Below are 24,694 nucleotides of genomic sequence, written 5' to 3'. Positions count from 1 at the left end.
CCACTATACACTTGTCAGATTGGCTAAGATGACTGGAACAAATAATGGTGAATGTTGGAGGGGATATGGGAAAATTGGGGCATTGATATATTGCAGGTGGAACTGTGAAGAATCCAACCATTCTGGAGAGCAATCTGGAATTATGCCCCAAAAGTTATCCAACTGTGCATACTCTTTGATCCAGCAGTGCTACTACTGGGCTTATATCCCAAAGAGATACTAAAGAAGGGAAAGGCCAAAATGTTTGTGGCAGCCCTTTTTGTAGTGGCTAGAAAGTGGCAAATGAATGTATGTCCATCAATTAGAGAATGGTTGGGTAAATTGTGGTATATGAATGTTATGGAATATTATTGCTCTCTAAGAAATGACCACCGGGATGAATATAGAGAGGCTTGGAGAGACATCAATTGATGCTGAGTGAAATCAGCAGAACTCGGAGATCATTATACACTTCAATAATGATACTGTATGAGGATGTATTCTGATGGAAGTGGATATCTTCAACATAGAGAAGAGCTAATCTAATTCCAATTGATCAATGATGGACAGAATCAGCTACACCCAGAAAAGAAGCACTGGGAAATGAGTGTAAACTGTGAGCATTTTTTTGTTTTGTTTTTCTTCTCAGATTATTTTTACCTTCCGAATACAATTCTTCCTTTGCACCACCACCACCAACAAAATTCTGTTCTGCACATATATATTGTACCTAGGATATACTATAAGATATTTAATATGTATGGGAATGCCTGCCATCTAGGGGAGGGGGTGGAGGGAAGGAGGGGAAAAATTCGGAACAGAAGGGAGTACGAGGGATAATGTTGTAAAAAATTACCTATGCATATGTACTGTCAAAAAATGTTATAATTATAAAATTAATTTAAAAAAATAATGAGAGGACATTGTGAAATCTAACTGCTGTTTTATTTATTGGGACTGTAGCTGATAGCAGCTACAGTGGAAATAAATAAAACAGCAGTTAGGTTTCACCTGTGAGACAAGCATGTCTTCTTACATAGGAAGCTGCTGGCCAATCTATTTTGGCCTCCCCAAATCTTGTAATAGTCCTTGTGGACCAGTCTTTCTATCTTAGATAGTTCTTACCTTTGTTTGTTAGATTTGTGGTTTTTTCCCCTAGATTTTGGTCAAATAACAGCTTTGATTGTCAGCATGCCACACCACACCCATCCCCCTCCCTGGATTGAGAGTCTAAGCCCATCCTCAGCACGAGACAGTTTTTGAATGAAAGACCATTGTCCCTGCTCCTAGAGTACTTTGGACTGATATGGGAGAATTTGGGAATGGTTGATGAATGACTTAAACCCTGACTGAGTTTAACATAGTCATCTGTTACTGTATGTTTTAAGATTTGGGATGGAAATTGTTATAATTGTGTAACTATTGCTGTTATGTTTGAGGGATTTTTAGGAAACCCTACTATACTAGTCCTAGGAATTTTGATTCTCTCTTGGGATTTATATGTGGGATGGTTATTTGATAAATCCTTTCCATGAGAAAAAAAGAGAGGAAGAGACAGGAAATTGGGGAAACTGGTGGATTTTTCTCAAAATGCCTGAAAGAATGGGCTTTGCTTTAGGCACTTCTGCCCCACCCCCTATTTTACTAGTTCAGATTGAATTGGAAGTCCTTTAAGCAGTCTTTTTTACTCCTTGTTTAAATTTACTGGACTTTGATTTGCTGGTTGTGCTTTATCTGTTAGAATTGCCCTGGTAGACTCAGCTTTGGGGATTATTATTATTTTTTTTTTTATAAAGAACCAGAAATCAGACACCTGTCTTGGAACCAGCAGTCTCTCTGATCTGTTTCTCCAGTCCTACTGTAACTCCAGTTTCTTAATTAGTATTTCAGCATTCTCAAGGGCTTTACTGTTTGATATTAGGCCTCTAAAAGTTCGGGGTTTGCTAGCCTTGATAGTCCAACTGTGCATACTCTGATAATTCTGCTCAGAAGTCTGTTTCCTTTCTGTATCCTAGGAGCAACCCCGTCTGTTTCTCTGGGTGGAGACAGGTGGAGCTACTCCAAGCCTTTCTCCCCTGGAGTGGGTTGCCCCTCTGAATGAGCAGCATGACTGTCTTAAACCCTGTTGCTCTATAAGCAGAGGCTGAGTTAAAATGCACAAATAACTGTAGACCATCTAACTCACAGAGAGTCCATCTCAAACTGGATTCTCTGGCTGAGGTGATGCCCCAACTGCAGAGGACCTGACATGCTTGCAACAGGGAGCCTTTGTATTGCTGTTAACTCTGGGGTTGTCAGGGAGAGTCTTGCCTTTGCCATATGAGTCCTTGCATTTTTCTAGGTTTATTTGCCTCACATAGGGTTGGTCAAAACCTTCCAGGTATCTAGAGGAAGGTCATTCAATGATTTGAATATTCAGAAGCGAGTATGGAATGTTGTGCCACAATTCCCTTTTATTGTCCTGACTCAGTTTCCCTAAATTGTCCTGCCTCAGTTTCCCTAAATCGTTCTGCCTCAATCCCCTTAGTTGCAACCCCTCTCCTCTGGTTCATTAGGACTGATATAACTCAGGGCTAGTTACTCTAAAGTTATAAATTGTAAATGTGTAAACTCAAGACAAGGGGGAGTTCAGACTTCTTGACTCCTAACTCCTCCTAAGTCATCAAGTATTTATGGTCCTACCCCCCAACTGGTCAGAACCAGATTGATTATTCTGCTCACCAGAGTTTGGACTCCACCTCTAAGACAAAGGTCTTAGAGCCTAGAGCTTGGAGTCCAGGATATAATGTCATTGAGATTTCCCATTCTCTGCTGGATGCTTTGGACATCAGCCCTAGGCACAGTCTCTCCTTCTCAGAAATCTAAATAAAATATTAAAAACTCTCTAATCTCTATGTTGCCTCAGTTTCTCAGGCATTACAGTTTTAGCAAAATAGAAGTAGGAAAGGTAAATATCTGTGATTCAAATAATTGAAATTGTTTTACATTAAAATTTTTGCAATAATTTTTTTCTGATAAATTATTTCCAAGATAAAGTTTTAAAAAACCAAAATGTATAAGAATAAATACCATTCCCCAAATGGCCAAAGGATATGCAGTTTTCAAAGGATTAAATCTAAGCTATCCATAACCAAATAACAAAATGCTGCAATTCAATAATGATTAAAGAATGTTCTACTTTATATTCCTCAAATTGCAAAGATGACAGAAAAAGGAAAATAAGAAAGAAAGTAAGAAAGCATGGGCCCTGGAGTCAGGTGGATCTGAATTCAAATTCAGCCTTGGAGACTTGACACTTGCTACCTATGTTGACACTGGGCAAGTCACTTGTTTGCTCCCTCCCCTTCCCCACCAAGTATAAGAAATTTTGAAGGGGCTATGGGAAGATACACACATTAAATCATTGTTGGTGTAGCTGGGAATTGCCATTCTTAAAAGCAATTTGGAATGCTGACATAGATATTGTCACTACTATCTTAAATTGATAATTTATGAATTGGTTCTTTGGGTACTTTGTGGGAAAGCCTACCATGCCAGTGGGAAATGGGGGCTACAATCATACTTTAAAAAGGCACAGGAACTACAAAGACAAGTGGCAAATGGGGTGTAGGGACAGAGAGTATAAGAACGATGAAGGAAAGACCGCAGTGTGGAGAAATCTATGCTATTACGTTAGCATAGATTAGAATTGGAAGCATGAACCCTCTGAAGACAGAAGAATGTGATGTGGGGGAGTTATTAGAAGTCTCATTTTTATCATTTTTAGAGGGAACATTATCTGTGTCATCTTGGGTTTAGTTTATTAACATATCCAAATTATCTTAATGTTGGAAAAACTTTCAACTAAACGTCCACATCATCTCAAAACTATCAGTACCTTTTGGTGTTTCACTGTTATAGAACTTATCTGAGATTTATATATCATAGGATCAAAAACTTTGACAGCCATGCCTAGATGGCTTATACTGATTCAGCACATACTAACAGGATATAAATTTTGATTAATATATGATATAATTTGTAAATTATGCTCTTTGATTTTTTAAATCATTTGTGTGTGACTTTCAGGTTCCCCCTTATAATTTTATTTCCTGCTATTGTCTCTTTATACTGGCTACTTTAAAAACTTATCATACTGACTTAAAAAGAAGGAGAGTGGTGAGAGGGACCAGAACAAAACTCAAATTTTAACACAAAGGCCTATATCCCAAAAAGATTTTAAAATATAGCAAATGGGTCTTTATGTACAAAACATTTATAGAACCTCTTTTTATAATTACAAAATACTAGAAATTAAAGAGATATCCGTCAACTGAGGAATAACAAATTTTGTTATATAAATGTTAAAGAACCAGAAGAAAGTTACATCAGAAGAAATAGTAAATGGTTTCAGAAAATCAGGAAAGATATTTATGAACTAATATAGAGCTAGGTGAAAAGAACCTAGAAGAACAATTTATATAACAAATTATAAAAAAAAACAGCTTTGAAAGACTAAATAACTTTGATCGCTGCACTCATGATTCTCAATAATAAAGAATACTAACTAACCACTTCGTGGCACAGAGGGAATGAATTCAAAATGAAAAATGAATTGTATATGGCAGATATTAGGATTTGTTTTACTTGACTATGCAAAAATGTTTTAATTAATGTTTTATTAAAAATAATAGAGAGCAGTTGGAGAAAGAAAATAAATATTTGTTAATTAAAGAACATAAAATAAATATTTAAAAACTCATATTTATACAGTATCAAAGCACTTTCCTTGAAACAAACCTAGAAGGTAGGTAGTTCAAATATTATCCTCACAATTTAACAGATAAAGAAACTGGGGGTAAGAGAGGTGACTGATCCAAAGAGTCAAATCTAAGCTGGACATAAAATCATAAAGCTCTATATTCAAATCCTGCCTAAGGAATTTGCTATCTGTCACTTTGCATGAGGCATTTAATCTTTCTCAGCTTTGGTTTTCTTATTTCTAAATAAGGGAATTGATTCAATGAATGTAAATTCTCTGCAGCCTTTAAATCCATGAACTAGAATGGTTTTAATACTCCTTAAAGTAACTAGCTTTAGTTTTAATGTGTATAATAAGTATTACTAATTTAGTAAATAATTAGTTTAGTAATAGTAATACTTTAGCAAAGTAATTGGGTTTTTTGTTTTGTTTTGGTATCACAATATTTATTTTTTATTATAGCTTTTTATTTACAAAACATATGGATGGGTAATTTTTCAACATTGACCCTTGCAAAACCTTCTGTTCCAACTTTTCCTCTTCCCTTTTTCCCTTTCAAAACCCTTTTCCTTTCCCCAATTTTCCCACCCCTTCCCCTAGATAGCAGATAGTCCAATATATGTTAAATATGTTAAAATATATGTTGGATCCATTATATGTATACATATTTATACAGTTATCTTGCTACACAAGAAAAATTGGATCTGGAAAGAAAGAAAGAAAGAAAAAATCCGGGAAGGAAAACAGAAATGCAAGCACACAATAGAGAAAGAGTAGAAATACTATGTTATGGTCCACACTTATTTGCCATACTTCTCTCTTTGGGTGTAGCTGATTCTCTTCATTACTGAACAATTAGAACTGGTTTGAATCATCTCATTGTTGAAGAGAGCCACATCCATTAGAGTTGATCATCATATAATCTTGTTGAGCAAAGTAGTTTTTAAAATTAGGTTTTAGCTTTACTAATAAGGCATAATCCTATCAAATAGAGAATGGCTGAATAAGTTTTGACACATGAATGTAATGGAATATCAGTGTTCTATAAGAAATGATGAGCAGGCTGATTTCAGAAGAACCTGGAAAGACTTACATGAATTGATGCTGAGTGAAGTGAGCAGAACCAAGAGAACATTGTATATACAGTAAGAGTAAGATTATGTGATGATTAACAGACTTAGCTCTTCTCAGCAATACAGTGATCCAAGACAATTTCAATAGACTTGGGATGGAAAATGCCATTTGCATCCAGAGGAAGAACTAGGGAGACTGAGTGCAGATAAGAACATACTGTTTTAACCTTTTTTTGTTTGTTTGTTTTTCTTTCATGTGATTTTCTCCTTTTTGTTCTGATTTTTCTTTCACAACATGATTAATATGGAAGTATGCTTAAAATGATTGTACATGTACAACCTATATCAAATTTCTTGTTGTCTTGGGGAAAAAGAGAGATAAAGAGGAGATCATAAAAAAAATTTGGAATGCAAAATGTTACACAAATGAATGCTGAAAACTATCTTTGCATGTAATTGGAAAAATAAAATACTATTTCAATATATGGCATAATCAAAAGAGTGCTGGTACCAGCTTTGTGTGCTTGGGCAAGTCATTTCACTTCTCTGAGAAGCCAAATGGAGATAATGCTTGGACTACCTACTTTTTAGGGTTGTTGTGAGGGAAGTATTATACAAATATAAATTATTATTTTACATATATATGTATTATGAAATGTAATATAATAGTATATAATATGTAATTATTATCTTACATATATATTACAAAATATTTTCATTCATCTGATAGAATGTAAATTTCTTGAGGGCAAAGATTGTTTCATTTTTGTCTTTGTATATTCAGGTCTTGACATGATAGGCACTTAATAAATGCCTGTTGATTGCCTAATTTATCTTATCTGCTCTTCACAACTCTTGGGAGGTAATTAATGCAAGGTAACAATGCTAAGGCTTCTGGAGACTTAGTTTCATATCCTGCTTCTGACATTATGTGAATCTGGGAAACTCAATTCCTTTCTAAGCTTCTGTTTCCTTATTCGTCAAATAGTATGTGAAATTTGCATTGTCTCCCTCAAAGTTCTGTGGTGGGGATCAAAGGAAATGTATATGACATTGTTTTATAACTGCAGGGTTTTAGGCAAAAGGAAACTTTTTGTTTCTCCAAGAGAAGGGTGGAGAAGGATGGTAATAGCCCTAGCTTTCTACTCTCTGGATCACCAGGTGGAGGAGAACAGAAAAACCATTAAGCCTTTCAGAGAAGTCCTCCTTTGCCCTGGCGCTTTTTTTCTGAATCCCAAGATAGCCCTCTGACTCCCTACTTCAGCTCCTGCGCTTTTCCCTAGTTTGTTTACCTTCGCCTGTCCTCTGCAGCCCCAAAATGAGAACACGGATCATGCTGGCAGCAAGGAACAGCAACCGGCTGTCGCACAGCTGTAGCAGTGCCAGGGTGTAGCTGACTTTTGTTCGGTAGGAACTGTTTCCAAACCATCGCAGAATGTCCAGCATCGCCTCTTTCACCTTTTCATCCATTTTCTTTACAAAGGAGCACGTTATCTTATTATCAGCTTTCCGGTTGACAATGGCGTGGCATCTGAAATAGGTCAAATCCTTCCCCAGAGATGTTCTGAGTAATTTCTCGAAATAGTCCAGTAATTCCAAATTCTTCAGCCGCTTCAGGATCCCAGTGAGAAACTTCTTCTGGGACTTCTCGTTAATCCTAGGAAACCACTCCTTGGTGGAGAAGATTTTCCAAGACAAAGTACATGTTTCACACTTTTGACACACCGGGAGATAATCGGCTTTCTGCTCACATCGTAAATCTGGGGCAAAGTCAAGCCTAAATTCCAGTTTCTCCATGACTTGCTTCGGGTACTTTCATTTTATTCTTTCTGGTTCAGTAATATTACATGATGAATGTTCTTAATCGATTTTTTTTTTTTCTTTCCCGTTCTAAACCCACCCCAGAAAAATAGACTAGGAGAAACTGAAGACAGATCTCTCAGATCGGGCGCTGCTTACAGAAGTCTTTATTGTATCGAACTCCTAGGAGACTTGGCTTTACCGTAAACCTTCTAGAACTAGTAAAAACCGTTTTTGCTGCTGTAAGTACTGTTATAAGCAGGAAAGTTTGAAGATATCTTGGCCATTGACACAAGGCAAATAATATTCACCTATTTTCAAATGAGGTCAAATGCATATATATATTCTCCTATTTGAACTTTTTGTATTAGGATGTCAAAAGCTATACTGCAAGGAGAGAGCTTGCTATCAATCTTATGTCATTTACTCATGATAATTGCTCAAAACATGCCTAAAGAGGATTTGTATCTTAGGCAGGCTTAGGACTTTTTTTCTTAAATTGGCAACCTCAGAATTAATGTTATTTAAAATCATTTAAGTCCTATCAATCTCAGTTTATACTTTGTCGTATTTTATCTCAACTTCTCAAGAGATATACATTGGTCAGAGACCAATTCCTTCCCTTTTATCATTAAAAGGAAGGCAATTGATAAATGATCAAAGGACTATTTTCAGATGAAATCAAAACCATTTATAATCATATGAAAATATGCTCTAAATAATTATTAGAGAAATGTAAATTAAGACTTCATACCTCTCAGATTAGCTAAGATAACAGGAAAAGGTAATGATACATGTTGGAGGGAATGAGAGAAAACTGGGACACCAATGCATCGATAGTGGAGATGTGAAATGATCTAACCATGATGGATTCCAAAGAGATCATAAAAGGGGGGAAAGGACCCATATGTACAAAAATGTTTATAGCAACTCTTTTTGTAGTGGCAAGAAATTGGAAATTGAGTAGATGTCCATCATTTGGGGATGATTAAATAAGTTATGGTATATGAATGTAACTGAATATTTTTGTTCTAAAGAAATGATGAGCAGGCTGATTTCAAAAAAGCCTGGAAAGACTTAATATGAACTGATGCAGAGTGAAGTGAGCAAACCAAGAGAACAGTCTACACAGTAAGAGTAAGATTATGGAATTATCAATTGTGATAGACTTACCTCTTTTCACAAATGTGGTGATGATCCAAGACAATTCCTATTGGAACTTGGGATGGAAAATGTCATCCATTTCCAGAAACTATGGATACTGAATGTGAATTGAAGTATAGTCTTTTCATCTATTTTATTTGTTTGTTTGCTTTTTCTTTCTCATGGTTTTTGCCCTCTTTGCTCTGATGGAATATGTTTGAAAGGTTTGCACATGTATAACCTATATCAGATTGCTTGCTGTCTTGGGGAGGAAAGAAGTAATGGAGGGAGGAAGAAAAATTTGGAACACAAGATATTACAAAATACTAAAGAAATACTAAAGAGCTGAAAGGGACCTGTATATGCCAAAATGTTTGTGGCAGCCCTTTTTGTAGTGGCTAGAAACTGGAAAATGAATGAATGTCCATCAAATGGAGAATGGTTGAATAAATTATGGTATATGAATGTTATGGAATATTATTGTTCTGTAAGAAATGACTAACAGGATGAATACAATGAATTCTTTCTTTTTTTAAAATTTAATTTAATTTAATTTTTATTTTATTTTATAATTATAACTTTTTTTTTGACAGTACATATGCATGGGTAATTTTTTATAACATTATCCCTTACACTTACTTCTGTTCAGATTTTTTTCCCTTCTTCCCCCAACCCCCTCCCCCAGAAGACAGGCAGTCTTATACATGTTAAATATATTACAATATATTCTAGATACAATATATGTGTGTAGAACCAAATTTCTTGTTGCACAGGAAGAATTGGATTCAGAAGGTAAAAATAACAGTTTACACTCATTTCCCAGTGTTCCTTTTCTGGATGTAGCTGATTCTGTCCATCATTGATCAATTGGAATTGGATTAGCTCCTCTCTATGTTGAAGATATCCACTTCCATCAGAATACATCCTCACACAGTATCATTGTTGAAGTGTATAATGATCTTCTGGTTCTGCTCCTCTCACTTAGCATCAGTTGGTGTAAGTCTCTCCAAGTCTCTCTGTATTTCTCCTGTTGGTCATTTCTTACAGAACAATAATATTCCATAACATTCATATACCATAATTTACCCAACCATTCTCCAATTGATGGACATCCATTCATCTTCCAGCTTCTAGCCACTATGAAAAGGGCTACCACAAACATTTTGGCACATACAGGTCCCTTTCCCTTCTTTAGTATTTCCTTGGGATATAAGCCTAGTAGTAGTATGGCTGGGTCAAAGGGTATGCACATTTTGATAACTTTTTGGGCATAATTCCAGATTGCTCTCCAGAATGGTTGGATTCTTTCACAACTCCACCAACAATGCATCAGTGTCCCAGTTTTCCCACAGCCCCTCCAACATTCATCATTATTTATTCCTGTCATCTTAGCCAATTTGACAGGTGTGTAATGATATCTCAGAGTTGTCTTAATTTGGATTTCTCTGATCAATAGTGATTTGGATCACTCTTTCATATGAGTGGAAATAGTTTTAATTTCATCATCTGAAAATTGCCTGTTCATATCCTTTGACCATTTATCAATTGGAGAATGGCTTGATTTCTTATAAATTAAAGTCAGTTCTCTGTATATTTTGGAGATGAGGCCTTTATCAGAACCTTTAACTGTAAAAATGTTTTCCCAATTTGTTACTTCCCTTCTAATCTTGTTTGCATTAGTTTGTTTGTGCAGAAACTTTTTAATTTGGTGTAATCAAAATTTTCTATTTTGTGATCAATAATGGTCTCTAGTTCTCCCTTGGACACAAACTCCTTCCTCCTCCACAAGTCTGAGAGGTAAACCATCCCCTGTTCCTCCAATTTATTTATGATTTCATTCTTTATGCCTAAATCTTGGACCCATTTTGATCTAATCTTAGTATGTGGTGTTAAATGTGGGTCCATGCCTAGTTTCTGCCATACTAATTTCCAGTTTTCCCAGCAGTTTTTGTCAAATAATGAATTCTTATCCCAAAATTTGGGATCTTTGGGTTTGTCAAAGATTAGATTGCTATTTTTATTCACTATCTTTCCCTGTGAACCTAACCTATGCCACTGATCAACTAGTCTATTTCTTAGCCAATACCAAATGGTTTTGGTGATTGTTGCTTTATAATACAGTTCTAGATCAGGTACCGATAGACCACCTTCACTTAAGTTTTTTTTTCATTACTTCCCTTGAAATTCTCGACCTTTTGTTGTTCCATATGAATTCTGTTGTTATTTTTTCTAGGTTATTAAAATAGTTTCTTGGGAGTCTGATTGGTATAGCACTAAATAAATAGATTAGTTTAGGGAGTATTGTCATCTTAATTATATTCGCAAGGCCTATCCAAGAGCAATGAATGTCTTTCCAATTATTTAAATCTGACTTTATTTTTGTGGCAAGTGTTTTGTAATTTTGCTCATATAATTCCTGACTCTCCTTTGGTAGATATATTCCCAAATATTTTATACTATCGACCATAATTTTGAATGGAATTTCTCTTAGTATCTCTTGCTGTTGGATTGTGTTGGTAATGTATAAAAATGCTGAGGATTTATGTGGATTTATTTTGTATCCTGCCACTTTGCTAAAATTCTGAATTATTTCTAATAGCTTTTTAGCAGAGTCTTTGGAGTTCTCTAAGTATACCATCATGTCATCTGCAAAGAGTTCCTCATTTCCTACTCTAATTCCTTGAATCTCTTTCTCGGCTCTTATTGCCGAGGCTAGCGTTTCTAGTATTATATTGAATAGTAATGGTGATAGTGGGCAACCTTGTTTCACTCCTGATCTTACTGGGAAAGGTTGCAATTTATTTCTATTGCATATTATGCTTACTGAAGGTCTTAAATATATGCTCCTGATTATTCTAAGGAATATTCCATTTATTCCTGTACTCTCAAGAGTTTTTAGTAGGAATGGATGTTGGATTTTGTCAAATGCTTTTTCTGCATCTGTTGAGATGATCATATGGTTTTTATTAATTTGATTATTAATATGGTCAATTATACTAATAGTTTTCCTAATTTTAAACCAGCCCTGCATTCCTGGTATGAATCCTACTTGATCATAGTGTATTGTCCTGGGGATGATTTTCTGAAGTCTATTTGCTAATATCTTATTTAAGATTTTAGCATCAATATTCATTAAGGAAATTGGTCTATAGTTTTCTTTCTCAGTTTTTGATCTACCTGGTTTAAGTGTCAGTACCATGTCTGTGTCATAGAAGGAATTTGGTAGGACTCCTTCAATCCCTATTTTTTCAAACAGTTTATTTACATAGCATTGGAGTTAGTTGTTCTTTAAATGTTTGGTAGAATTCACATGTAAATCCATCTGGTCCTGGGGACTTTTTCTTAGGAAGTTGGTTAATAGCTTGGTCTATTTCTTTTTCTGAGATGGGACTATTTAGACTACTTACTTCTTCCTCTGTTAATCTGGGCAAGCTATATTTTTGAAGGTATTCTTCCATTTCATTTAAGTTATCGAATTTATCGGCATAAAGTTGAGCAAAGTAGCTCCTAACTAATGTTCTAATTTCCTCTTCATTAGTGGTGAGTTCACCCTTTTCATTTTCAAGACTAACAATTTGCTTTTTCTCTTTCCTTTTTTTAATCAGGTTTACTAAGGGTTTGTCTATTTTGTTGGTTTTTTCATAGAACCAACTCTTAGTTTTATTAATTAATTCAATAGTTTTTTTTACTTTCAATTTTATTAATCTCACCTTTTATTTTTTGAATTTCAAGTTTTGTGTTTGTCTGGGGGTTTTTAATTTGTTCCTTTTCTAGCAATTTGAGTTGTAAGCCCAAATCGTTGGGAGGGAAGGAGTAAGCTAAGGGGAAGGGAATACAGAAATTGTGAGGAAAAGGGGTAAAATAGGTGGAGGAACTTTAAGGTGGGGGAGAGATACTAAAAAGGGAGGGCAGTGAAAAGCAAGTGGTGCTCACAAATTTAATACTAGGGAGGGGGGTAAGAGGGAAGAAAAGGAGAAAAACATAAGCAGGGGTTATCAGGATGGCAAGCAATATAGAATGAGTTATTCTAAACATAAATGTGAATGGGGTAAACTCCCCCATAAAGAGGAAGCAGTTAGCAGACTGGATTAAAAGCCAGAATCCTACTAAATGTTCTTTGCAGGAAACATACCTGAAACAGGGTGATACAATCAGAATAAAGGTAAAAGGGTGGAGCAGAATCTACTATGCTTCAGGCAAAGCCAAAAAGGCAGGGGTAGCCATCCTCATCTCAGATCAAGCAAAAACAAAAATTGATCTAATTAAAAGAGATAAGAAAGGGCATTATATCTTGCTAAAGGGTAGCATAGATAATGAAGGAGTATCAATATTAAACATGTACACACCAAGTGGTGCAGGATCTAAATTCTTAAAAGAGAAATTAAGAGAGCTGCAAGAAGAAATAGATGGCAAAACTATAATAGTGAATCTCAACCTTGCACTCTCAGAATTAGATAAATCAAACCACAAAATAAGTTAGAAAGAAGTCAAAGAGGTAAATAGAATACTAGAAAAGTTAGATATGATAGATCTTTGGAGAAAACTAAATTGAGACATAAAGGAGTACACTTTCTTCTCAGCAGTTCATGGAACCTATACAAAAATTGATCATATACTAGGGCATAAAAACCTCAAAATCAAATGCAGTAAGGAAGAAATAGTAAATGCATCCTTTTCAGACCACAATGCAATGAAAATTACATTCAATAAAAAGCCAGGGGAAAATAGACCAAAAAACAATTGGAAACGAAATAATCTTATACTAAAGAATGATTGGATAAAACAGCAAATCATAGACATAATTAATAACTTCACCCAAGAAAATGACAATAATGAGACATCATACCAGAATGTGTGGGATACAGCCAAAGCAGTAATAAGGGGAAGTTTTATATCTCTAGAGGCCTTCTTGAATAAAATAGAGAAAGAAAAGGTCAATGACTTGAGCTTACAACAAATTAAAACCCCCCAGACAAAGACGAAACTTGAAATTCTAAAAAAAAACCCAAACTATTCAATAAATTAATAAACTAAGAGTTGGTTCTATGAAAAAACCAAGAAAATAGACAAACCCTTAGTAAATATGATTTTTTTAAGGAAAGCGGAAAAGCAAATTGTTAGTCTTAAAAATGAAAAGGGAGAACTTGAAACTAATGAAAAGGAAATTAGAACAATAGTTAGGAGTTACTTTGCCCAACTTTATGCCAATAAATTCGATAACTTAAATGAAATGGAAGAATACCTTCAAAAATATAGCTTGCCCAGATTAACAGAGGAAGAAGTAAATAGTCTAAATAGTCCCATTTAAAGAAAAGAGACAGAACAAGCTATTAACCAACTCCATAAGAAAAAATCCCCAGGACCAGATGGATTTACATGTGAATTCTACCAAACATTTAAAGAACAAACTCAATGCTATATAAACTATTTGAAAAAATTGAATTGAAGGATTGAAGGAGTCCTACCAAATTCCTTTTATGTCACAGACATGGTACTGATACCTAAACCAGGTAGGCTGAAAACAGAGAAAGGAAATTATAGACCAATCTCCCTAATGAATATTGATGCTAAAATCTTAAATGAAATATTAGCAAAAAGACTACAGAATATCATCCCCAGCTTAATACACTATGATCAAGTGGGATTTATACGAGGAATGCAGGGCTGGTTCAATATTAGGAAAACTATTAGCATAATCGACTATATCAATAACCAAATTAACAAAAACCATATGATCATCTCAATAGATGCAGAAAAAGCATTTGATAAAATCCAACATCCATTCCTACTAAAAACACTTGAGAGTATAGGAATAAATGGGAGTATAAGAATAAAATAATCAGGAGCATTTATTTAAAACTGTCAGTAAACATCATATGTAATGGCAATAAACTGTAACCTTTCCCAGTAGGATCAGGAGTGAAACAAGGTTGCCCACTATCACCATTACTATTCAATATTGTACTAGAAACGCTAGCCTCGGCAATAAGAGCCAAGGAACAGATTCAAGGAATTAGAGTAGGTAAAGAGGAAATCAAACTATCACTCTTTGCAGATTATATGATGGTATACTTAGAGAACCCCAGAGATTCCACTAAAAAGCTATTATGAATAATTCATAACTTTAGCAAAGTTGTAGGACACAAAATAAATCCACATAAATCCTCAGCATTTTTATACATTACCAACACAGTCCAACAGCAAGAGATACAAAGAGAAAGTCCATTCAAAATAACTGTTGATAGTATAAAATATTTGGGAATATATCTACCAAAGGAAAGTCAGGAATTATATGAGCAAAAATACAAAACACTTGCCACAAAAATAAAGTCAGATTTAAATAATTGGAAAGACATTCAGTGCTCTTGGATAGGCCGAGCAAATACAATTAAGATGACAATACTCCCTAAACTAATCTATTTATTTAGTGCTATACCAATCAGACTCCCAAGAAACTATTTTAATGACCTAGAAAAAATAACAACAGAATTCATATGGAACAACAAAAGGTTGAGAATTTCAAGGGAAGTAATGAAAAAAAAAAATCAAATGAATGTGGCCTAGCTATACCTGATCTAGAACTATATTATAAAGCAGCAGTCACCAAAACCATTTGGTATTGACTAAGAAATAGACTAGTTGATCAGTGGAATAGGTTAAGTTCACAGGACAAGATAGTGAATCAAAATAGCAATCTAGTATTTGACAAACCTAATGATCCCAACTTTTGGGATTTTTTGGATTCATTATTTGACAAAAACTGCTGGGAAAACTGGAAATTAGTATGGCAGAAACTAGGCATGGACCCACATTTAACACCACATACTAAGATTAGATCAAAATGGGTCCAAGATTTAGGCATAAAGAATGAAATCATAAATAAATTGGAGGAACAGGGGATGGTTTACCTCTCAGACTTGTGGAGGAGGAAGGAGTTTGTGTCCAAGGGAGAACTAGAGACCATTATTGATCACAAAATAGAAAATTTTGATTACACCAAATTAAAAAGTTTCTGCACAAACAAAACTAATGCAAACAAGATTAGAAGGGAAGTAACAAATTGGGAAAACATTTTTACAGTTAAAGGTTCTGATAAAGGCCTCATCTCCAAAATATACAGAGAATTGACTTTAATTTATAAGAATTCAAGCCATTCTCCAATTGATAAATGGTCAAAGGATATGAACAGACAATTTTCAGATGATGAAATTGAAACTATTTCCACTCTTAAGAGTGTTCCAAATCACTATTGATCAGAGAAATGCAAATTAAGACAACTCTGAGCTACCACTACACACCTGTCAGATTGGCTAAGATGACAGGAAAAGATAACGATGAATGTTGGAGGGGATGTGGGAAAATTGGGACACTGATGCATTGTTGGTGGAGTTGTGAAAGAATCCAACCATTCTGGAGAGCAATCTGGAATTATGCCTCAAAATTTATCAAAATGTGCATACCTTTTGACCCAGAAATGCGACTACTGGGCTTATATCCCAAGGAAATACTAAAGAAGGGAAAGGGACCTGTATGTGCCAAAATGTTTGTGGCAGCCCTCTTTGTAGTGACTAGAAACTGGAAAATGAATGGATGTCCATCAATTGGACAGTGGTTGGGTAAATTGTTGTATGTTAATGTTATGGAATATTATTGTTTTGTAAGAAACGACCATCAGGATGAATACAAAGAGGCTTGGAGAGACTTACATCAACTGATGCTAAGTGAAAGGAGCAGAACCAGAAGATCATTATACACTTCAACAATGATACTATATGAGGATGTATTCTGATGGAAGTGGATATCTTCAACATAGAGAAGATTTAATCCAATTCCAATTGATCAGTGATGGACAGAATCAGCTACACCCAGAAAAGAAGCACTGGGAAATGAAGTTTTTGTTTTTCTTCCCAGATTATTTTTACCTTATGAATCCAATTCTTCCTTTGCAACAACAACAACAAAAAAATTCGGTTCTGCACATAGATAATGTATCTAGGATATACTATAATATATTTAATATATATGGGAATGACTGCCATCTAGGGGAGGAAGTGGAGGGAAGGAGGAGAAAATTCAGAACAGAAGGGAGTACAAATTACCTATGCATATGTACTGCCAAAAATGTTATAATTATCAATTTAATTTTTAAAAAATCTAAAAAAAAAAAAAAAGGTTTAAGGTCTGCTGAATGCAAAGTAGTGACAACTGCTTTAATATGTCCTGGGGCAGTCTTGCAGATTGATTTCCAGTGCTGGCTAATTTTATGCCTTGATCTTCCCTATCATCATAATAGTTTTTTATTGTCAGGTTCATTTTTAATTAATTAATTCATCACTGCTCTGTGTCTGGAGCTATTGAACCTGCTGCTATTGCTATTATCTTTTCCTTTATAGAGAGTAGCCCCAGTTCAAAACAGTGACTGCTGCCTGGTTATGTGTCTTTTTAAAATCATTTCTCTTTGTTTGTCTTGTTCTGGATAATCCTTCAATTTTTTATATTATTTGTTGCTCTCTGCATTCTTTGGGAAGACTACTGTAAATTCAAGTTTTTCTGTTGTAATTATTTCAGTTGTGTAATTTATATATTCTGATATTTGTTCCCTTCCAACTTTTTTCTTTGAGCATTCTTATTTCTCTTTTTGAATTATTTTCGAAAAATCTTGCCATCACTCTGTGCACTCTTGGGAATCCATAGAGTTCATCAAGTGTTGGTTCAATTACCTTCATGTTGCAATTTAATGAGATTTGTAATTCTTTGTCTGTTTCAGTACTCAATCTCCTTCCTAATTTTAGTAGCTTACTGATTTATTTGTTGGGCTCTGTTAAAAATTGTGTGCTATTATTTGAAGTTTCTAATTGAATGTTCTTTCTTCTGAAACCTTTACTGCTCTTAGCCCTTTTTTTTTTTATATATATACTCCTGTTTCTCATTTTTAGACTCTTTCCCTTTTGATGGTGGGTTTGCTCTTAGATCCCAACTACAAGCTGTCTCAGTTTTCTCTTCCAATTTTTTTAATGATAGTGTGCTCCAAGCTTCTTGTGGGTCAAGACTGGTATGTTGGTTTATAGTCTCTTTCCTTCAAATCTGATGTAACCTTTCATGATAATCCCAATTCCCTAATTTTCTTAGGCTAGACTGAATCTAACCTCCCAGTGTTTGTTTTTTCAGAGTTTAGAAATCCTGGGGTGGGTGTACTAGACTGAGTCTATAGTCTGGCAATTTTCTAGCCTGAGGCTAGGGAGAAGAAAATCAGATTATTTAGATCCCAATGCTTCCTCTTCCCTTTTATATCTCTAAACTGCATTAACACCTGTTGTTTGTTCTGATGAAAGGATAGGAAAAAGATGAGATTAGGTGGAACTGACAGGGCCCCATGGCAAAAATAGAAACCCCAGAATGGGTTCTAAATAAGTTTGTCAAAACTATAGGTCAAAACAAAGGATCCGTTTATGTACCTTGTGGGATGGTATCCTGGTAGGGGAAAGGTGTAGAGTGAGACACTTAAGAATTAACAATCTCTCCCAAGAATACATTACCTTGTTAAATTTCTTGTTTGATTTGTTGTTGTTTTGTTTTTTGAGTTTTCATAGTTTCTCTTGTTTTGTCTTGTGAATTCAGCTGGCAACTTCTGGCACATTTTTTGAGGTTTGCAAAAAGAGCAGCATTTTTTTCTGAAAAAGTTTTCTTCAGTCCCTATTTTTCTGACACAGCTTTTTCTTCACTGTTTCTTCCCATCCACCCCACCCCATTCCCAACATAAATAAAACCCAGGACAAAGCTTCCCTAAATCAGCTTCTTCCCATTCCACATTATCTCCCTCTGCCCAGGCAAAGTAAAATAGCTACTTCTGCAATTGGATTGTGTAAGGGCACTTTAAATGGGCGGACACAGTGCATCGGGAGATTGAGGCCCAGAAGTAATTTCTGTGGATATTAGGACTGCCCTTGGGCGGGATCCTGGCCATATTGAGATAGCTTCGTAATGGGTGACTCTCTCGCTGATTGGCTGTGTGTGTGACCTCACAGGCCCTATGTAAGCCCACTGCAGGCAGCAACCGCCCTCTTTAACCTCGTGCTCTTGACCCTGGCTCCCTAGCCTGGGTGGCCAAGCCAAGATGGGTAGCCAAAAGAGGTAAGGGTTTTGGTAGTGAACACATGAGTCTTCTGACCAGGTGTTCACTCGGGAACCAACAAGTCAGGGCATCAGTTAGGGCATTATGTGAGTAGGTATAATAAAGGCTTTTAAGATTACACGTGATTGTTCTTGAGTGCGCTACCGGTTATTAAGCTATAGATTCAAGACCTTAGAAGGCCTCAGAGGAGGCGAGCCGGGTAGAGCTCACACTGCAAAGGACAGTGGTCAAAGGTACTCTCGTGGGTCTAGGACAGACTAGTAATTGTAACTGCCAGGAGAGCACGTTACAGGATTGACCTTAGCTTTCTAGACACAGATTCCTAATTATCTAGGACATTCATAGACATTTGAAATCAGCTTCTCTTAGACTTGGTAAGTGCTTAAGACTACAATCATCATATGTCATGGAGTTGTCGACCCAGAAAATTTCTGAGAAGGTGAAAAAGTTCAAGTTTACCACAACTGAATATAAGTGCCACTGTATCCTTACCATATATTTTGCTTTGGGCCATGAATACCTCTTTTGTTAAATGTTCAATGCTATGATTGGCTCATTTCCCCCACAAATTGAGCCTGAATTAAAAGTGTGCTGTCATTAGAGCCATACCTCTAACAAAGTCTTTTTAAGAATTCAGTGGGACTAGAGAAAATCACTACTCATTTTGATGAGAACTAGATAAGGAGTATCTAAATGAAATTAGGTTTAATTGAGGTCTCATGGCAGATTTGGGGTACAGGGAGTCAACTAGAGCTCCCCTGCAACCCTTTTGGATTCCGCGCAGAGTTAAATGAGGTCTAGTAAAGAGTCCTCTGTAAAGGAATTTACAGATCCAAAAACCTAGATTGATAAAAGAGGTTTATTGTGGGTTTGGAAGTAAAGTTTAGTTAGTAAAGTTGAGGGTAGAGATTAGAGAGCACCAGAAGTACAGGTCCGGTGGGCAGAAACCCCTGACATGACCAGTGTAAGGATGCCATGTTTGGGATCTCTGCAAAGAGTGGATTGCAGTTTTGCCCCTTTTATAATAGGGGGGCTTTTGATAATCTGAAGGGGTTCGTGGGTGGAGTCCCATGTTGGCCTCTGGCTTGAGCTTTAGCCAGGGCTTGAATTTGAATAGAATTCAATGGGTTTCTAAGATAAGGAGGAAACTGTTTGTGCTTGGGGTGGGGGCTGGGAAACCCAAGTAGATCACCCAAATGGGAGCTGGGACAGCCCAAATTGGCTCAGATCCGATGGGGACTGGGAGAGCTCAGAGATCCCCCACTGGAATTCAAAAGGGTGCTTTTGACCAGGATTTGTGAATCAAAGGTCAGCCATGGGGGTTGGGAATCAGAAAGGAATCTTAAAGGGACTATAAACCACATCAATTTATCTTCTACTTTAAGATGTAAGTTATTTTTACCTGGTAATCTGAATTCATGAAGGACAACAAAGCACCCTCTTACTATTTCCGTTTTTATCTTACTTATCAACTCCTCTGTTAAATAATTTCTGTTCTGTTCTTTGGAGTCTAAAGATCATTTGCCTTTGAAGAGAATAATTAATGATGATGACAATAGGATTACATAATATTTTAAAGTTTTCAAATTACTTTGTCTTATTTGATCCTTATAACAAATATGAATTAGGTGCTATTATTATCCCAGTTTTATAGATAAAGAAACTGAGACTGGGAGATGTCAAGTGACTTTATAAGGATTACATAGCTATACAAGTATTTGAGGAAGGATTCCAGACTAAAACTCCTCCTATATGATTAAGCTTGGTAGTTTTTGAATCTTATACTTTACAATTTAGTGAGACTGAAGTTTGTTAAAAGCTAACAAGTGCTAATAGTCCCTAATGTTTTTGTTGTGAGTTTTGTTGCCAAAGTTGTCTCCATTTACTTAATTGTAGTTGAATATATTGGTTTTTTTGTCTTGTTTTTGTTTGTTTGTCCTGTATACGTTCAGCCGATACATTTCATACAAATATTCTCATATTTCCTTGAATCTTCATATTCATCATGTTTTATGATATAGTAACATTCTATTATAGACAAATGTCACTACTTGTTAAGTCATGTTTTAAGTACATGTTTCTATAATGTTGGGTTGTTTTGTTTTTTGTTTTTGTTTTTTTACTATTGCAAATACTATTGGATATTTTCTTATAGAATTTTTTTTTTAACTTTCTTCAGGTTATCAATTAATCAAGCAGTTACTAAGGGACTTTTTTTTTTTTTTTTTTTTTTTTTTTTGCCAGCTTCTATTATGTTCTGGGGATACAAAGACAAAGAAATAGTCCCTTTTCTTTAAGGGAAATTCATTTGAAAAGGGAAATAATGTATATACATAGGATACAAGGATAAATAAAGCCACAAATATAAAGCATTATAGAAGCATACAAATAAAATATGAAACATATTATGGACACATAATCAGAAATAAGGTAATCTCTGAAGAAATAATCAACTGGTAGATTGAGGAGCATGAAAGGCCTAAGCCAAAAGAAAAAGTAAAGTTTTGAAGGAATCTAGAGATTCTAAGTGGTAAAAGAGAAGAGAAAAACCATTCTAGGAAAAAAGGACAGCCACTGCAAAGAATTTGGCACAGTAGATGAAACACTACAGTTGAATTCTCCCAACATTCCCCTCTATGCAACCTTAAAGTAATACCTTAAATAATATATTAATTAAAATATATGGAAATTTTAATCAATACAATACAATACAATACCTCAAATTGAATTTTGGAGTAATGGAACCAAAAAAAAAAAAAAAAAGGTTGGGATGAAACATTTTTTCCAGCTGTAACAAAAAATACAAAAGGGAGGAGAAAAAAAATCAACAAAATTAACCTTGGGAAAACCTGTTAGTGAATATATAATTGCTTGCATTGTAGACAAAGGAATTTTATTGTACCACGTCAAAAGACTTTTCACTAGGACATGACATATGTTTTTTTTTTTTTTTATTAAAGACATAAAATAAATACAAAATACAAACAAACAAAAATTAGTAGATAAAGCTGGTAAAGAAAGTCTCAGTTCCTGAATTAGGACTTTGTACCAGTGCCAGAATCTGCTCCATCCTACATTCTTGGATGAAAGATATGGGTTCTGATCCTATATCTCTGGTGTACTCTGGATGTTGTTACTCCTGTCTGCTACAATTCTTAATAAATCAATTGAGTTCTAATACCTTCTGCTTTTTTATGGCTTGAGGAAGAAAGCTTGCTTAGGTGTTTACAAGGCTACTATCTTAATCCCCATCCCATCCATCATCCACCATTACCCATCAGGGATTAGCTTTGTTCCCTGGTTTGGGTCTCTATATTAGATATCCTGCTACTTCAGGATACCTGAGTCCATGGCATCCATTGCCTGAGAGTCTCTATTCCACTTCTATATTCTTGCTTAGTCAACTACTGGAAATTAGCTTTGTCTCATGCTATGACTTGAACAGACCAGGACCCCAGATCTCATTAACTTCAACAGAGCATTTAGTAGTGAAATGGTCACATTAGATTCATACTCCACTGAAAAGTCCCCTTATCAATATACCCACAGTCTCCTGTCTGCTTGTGCAGTTTTGGATGTAAGAGGGAACCTACCAGCATTTTTGCTTTTTCAGTTTTGCTGGAGTGTCTCAGAGAAAGTAGACTTGACTATAACTTTTCTAGAGATCTCAAGAGCTATCTTGAGTATATTCCATATAGTCTATGGGTTTCCATTTTTGTTAACAGGGAGGTAGATTTTTGGCTTGACATAAGAAAGAATTTTCTAGCAATCAAAAATGTCCAATAGCCAAGAAGGCTACTTTGTGAAATAGGCAAATACTCAGTCATAGATGCAATAGGGAGGATTTTTGTATAATGTAAAACCTTTAAGGTCCCTTTCAGAGTATGGAATAATATATAAAGCATGTACCCTATATTATATAAAATATTCTCAATGATTAACATGTGCAGTTTTAGTCAGAATCTAATATATTTTTAGTAACCATTCAGAGCACCTAGAATAATATGACTGAGCTCTCAGGAATTACTAACTTAGAATGCCAAAAAGGGAAATTTTTAAAATGTCTGAGAATATGGTATATACAACCACATAGCATGGAATAGGGTAGAACAGGTCAAATTATTCCTTTTTTCTCTGATTTCTAACATTGGACATAATATTGGGACCATAATCACTCTTAAAGTACAAGTCACTGACTCTAGTCTGTGTTTGGTAGAGGAGTTTGACTCCGATCCCTAAATTCTATGAAGTAGCTTCTGCTGAGGAAGCAGGAGAAATTACTGAAAAAGGAAGTGAGATCTCTGCTTTTTCATTCAATTCCATAATCTGGATTGAACTATCCTTCTTTGAAAGCCACAATGCAGGGGATGGAGCCAAGATGGCAAAGAAGGCACACATGACTTTCTAAGCTCTTCTCATGCCCTCATGACCAATATTTGAATTCAGCCTCAAAAATAGCACTTGACTGGTGAAATTCACGAAGATTAAAGGTACAACTTACCAGCCGAAGATGATCTGGAGGACCGCCAGAGCAGGTTTGTCCTGAGGGGCAGTAATAAACCAGCTCAGGAAGGGAGATAGGAAAGACTGGCATCCTGAGCAGACCAGGGATGGGGGTAGCCTCTGTGGCTAGAAAAGTAGTGGAAATGACTCTACCATAGGCTGACTGCTTGCCTTGATTGTAAAGCAGTGGACCAGAAGAGAGATTAGAGCCAGAGATACAGGGTACTCTAAAAACACCAGAACCTAACAGGATCTGGCTGTACCTACCCCAAACAGGAAGTGACTCAGCATAGACCAGCACAACTGTGCAGCTGCATTCTGCAGCATGGCCAGGGAAGTTGTAAATCTATACAGTAGGGGGGTACAGCCCAGGGCAGCCTCTAATCTTCACGGGGGGGGGGGGGGGGGAGGGGAGGGGGCAGGGCCTTGGCCTAGGGCAATACAACTTCTCCAGCATGACTGTGCTTTCTGAGCAGAGCCACTTCTGGTGCCTTGGGGGACTATTCGCTGGGCAACTGCTAATACCCATAGCCCCATGGTGGGCTTTGGCTTGGGATAGTGACACTTTCACTATTCAGCCTCTTACCTCAGGGCAGTTGTTAATCCACACAGCAGAGTTCTTTGCAGGGCACCTCCAAAGCTCAGCTGTGCAGGCCTGAGTCACTTCCATTGGGGAACTATTTCCCAGAGCACTCCTGTACCTGGCCACTCTTTGTAGCTGGTTGGCAGGCCATCCAAACACTTATCCCTGTTCTGCAGAAGAAGCTGGTAACCTCCTGGCCTTAAAGGAAGACCCTACAAGTTTAAAAATGAGTAAAAATATCAAAAGGACAATTGATTGCTTCTATACAAAAAGAGAGCAGGTTTTCAACACTGAGGAGACTAATAGCAGACAGTCTGCAGACAATTGTTGGTCCCCAACACAAAAGGCTCTCCAAGAAGAGACTATTAAAAACCTTAAAAGAGAGTTAGAAGAAAAAAGGGAAGTAGAAATAGAAAGGGGATAGTGTCAGAAAAAGGGAAAAGGGGAGATAAAAAGAGGGAAACTACACCCCACGAAGATGCAAAGAAAACCTATCATATCTTAGGGGATTTAGAAAGGGGGAGGAACATTGTGTGAATCTTACTCTCATCAGAGTTGGCTCAAAGAGAAAATAATTGACATATTTGTTTTACAGAGAATTCTCTCTCACATCATTAAAAAGTGGGAGAGGAAAATGGAAAAGGAAAAGAGTAATAAGGGAAGGGTACAAGAAAGGGGAAAGGATTTAAAGGGAGGAGGGAGGAATACTAAAGAGGGAGGGCTGAGTGACGCTAGTAGAG

At 36.0% G+C, this 24,694-nt stretch overlaps 1 protein-coding gene across 1 annotated transcript in view; it reads right to left on the bottom strand.

The window, feature by feature from the left end:
- FBXW10B (F-box and WD repeat domain containing 10B) overlaps positions 1–7,762 on the bottom strand; it is a 122,910-nt gene extending 115,148 nt beyond the window's left edge. Inside the window, exon 1 of the mRNA XM_074265038.1 lies at positions 7,086–7,762. Within this exon, the coding sequence (XP_074121139.1) occupies positions 7,086–7,590 (505 nt within the window). The 5' untranslated portion in view covers positions 7,591–7,762. The remainder of the gene's footprint in view (positions 1–7,085) is intronic.
- Between the last annotated feature and the right edge of the window lie 16,932 nt (positions 7,763–24,694).

This window comes from Sminthopsis crassicaudata, chromosome 4 (assembly GCF_048593235.1).
Source record: "Sminthopsis crassicaudata isolate SCR6 chromosome 4, ASM4859323v1, whole genome shotgun sequence".
NCBI classification, from domain to species: Eukaryota; Metazoa; Chordata; class Mammalia; order Dasyuromorphia; family Dasyuridae; genus Sminthopsis; species Sminthopsis crassicaudata.
The sequence above is the reverse complement of the archived record's forward strand: the minus strand, read 5'-3'. Positions and strand labels throughout refer to the sequence as shown.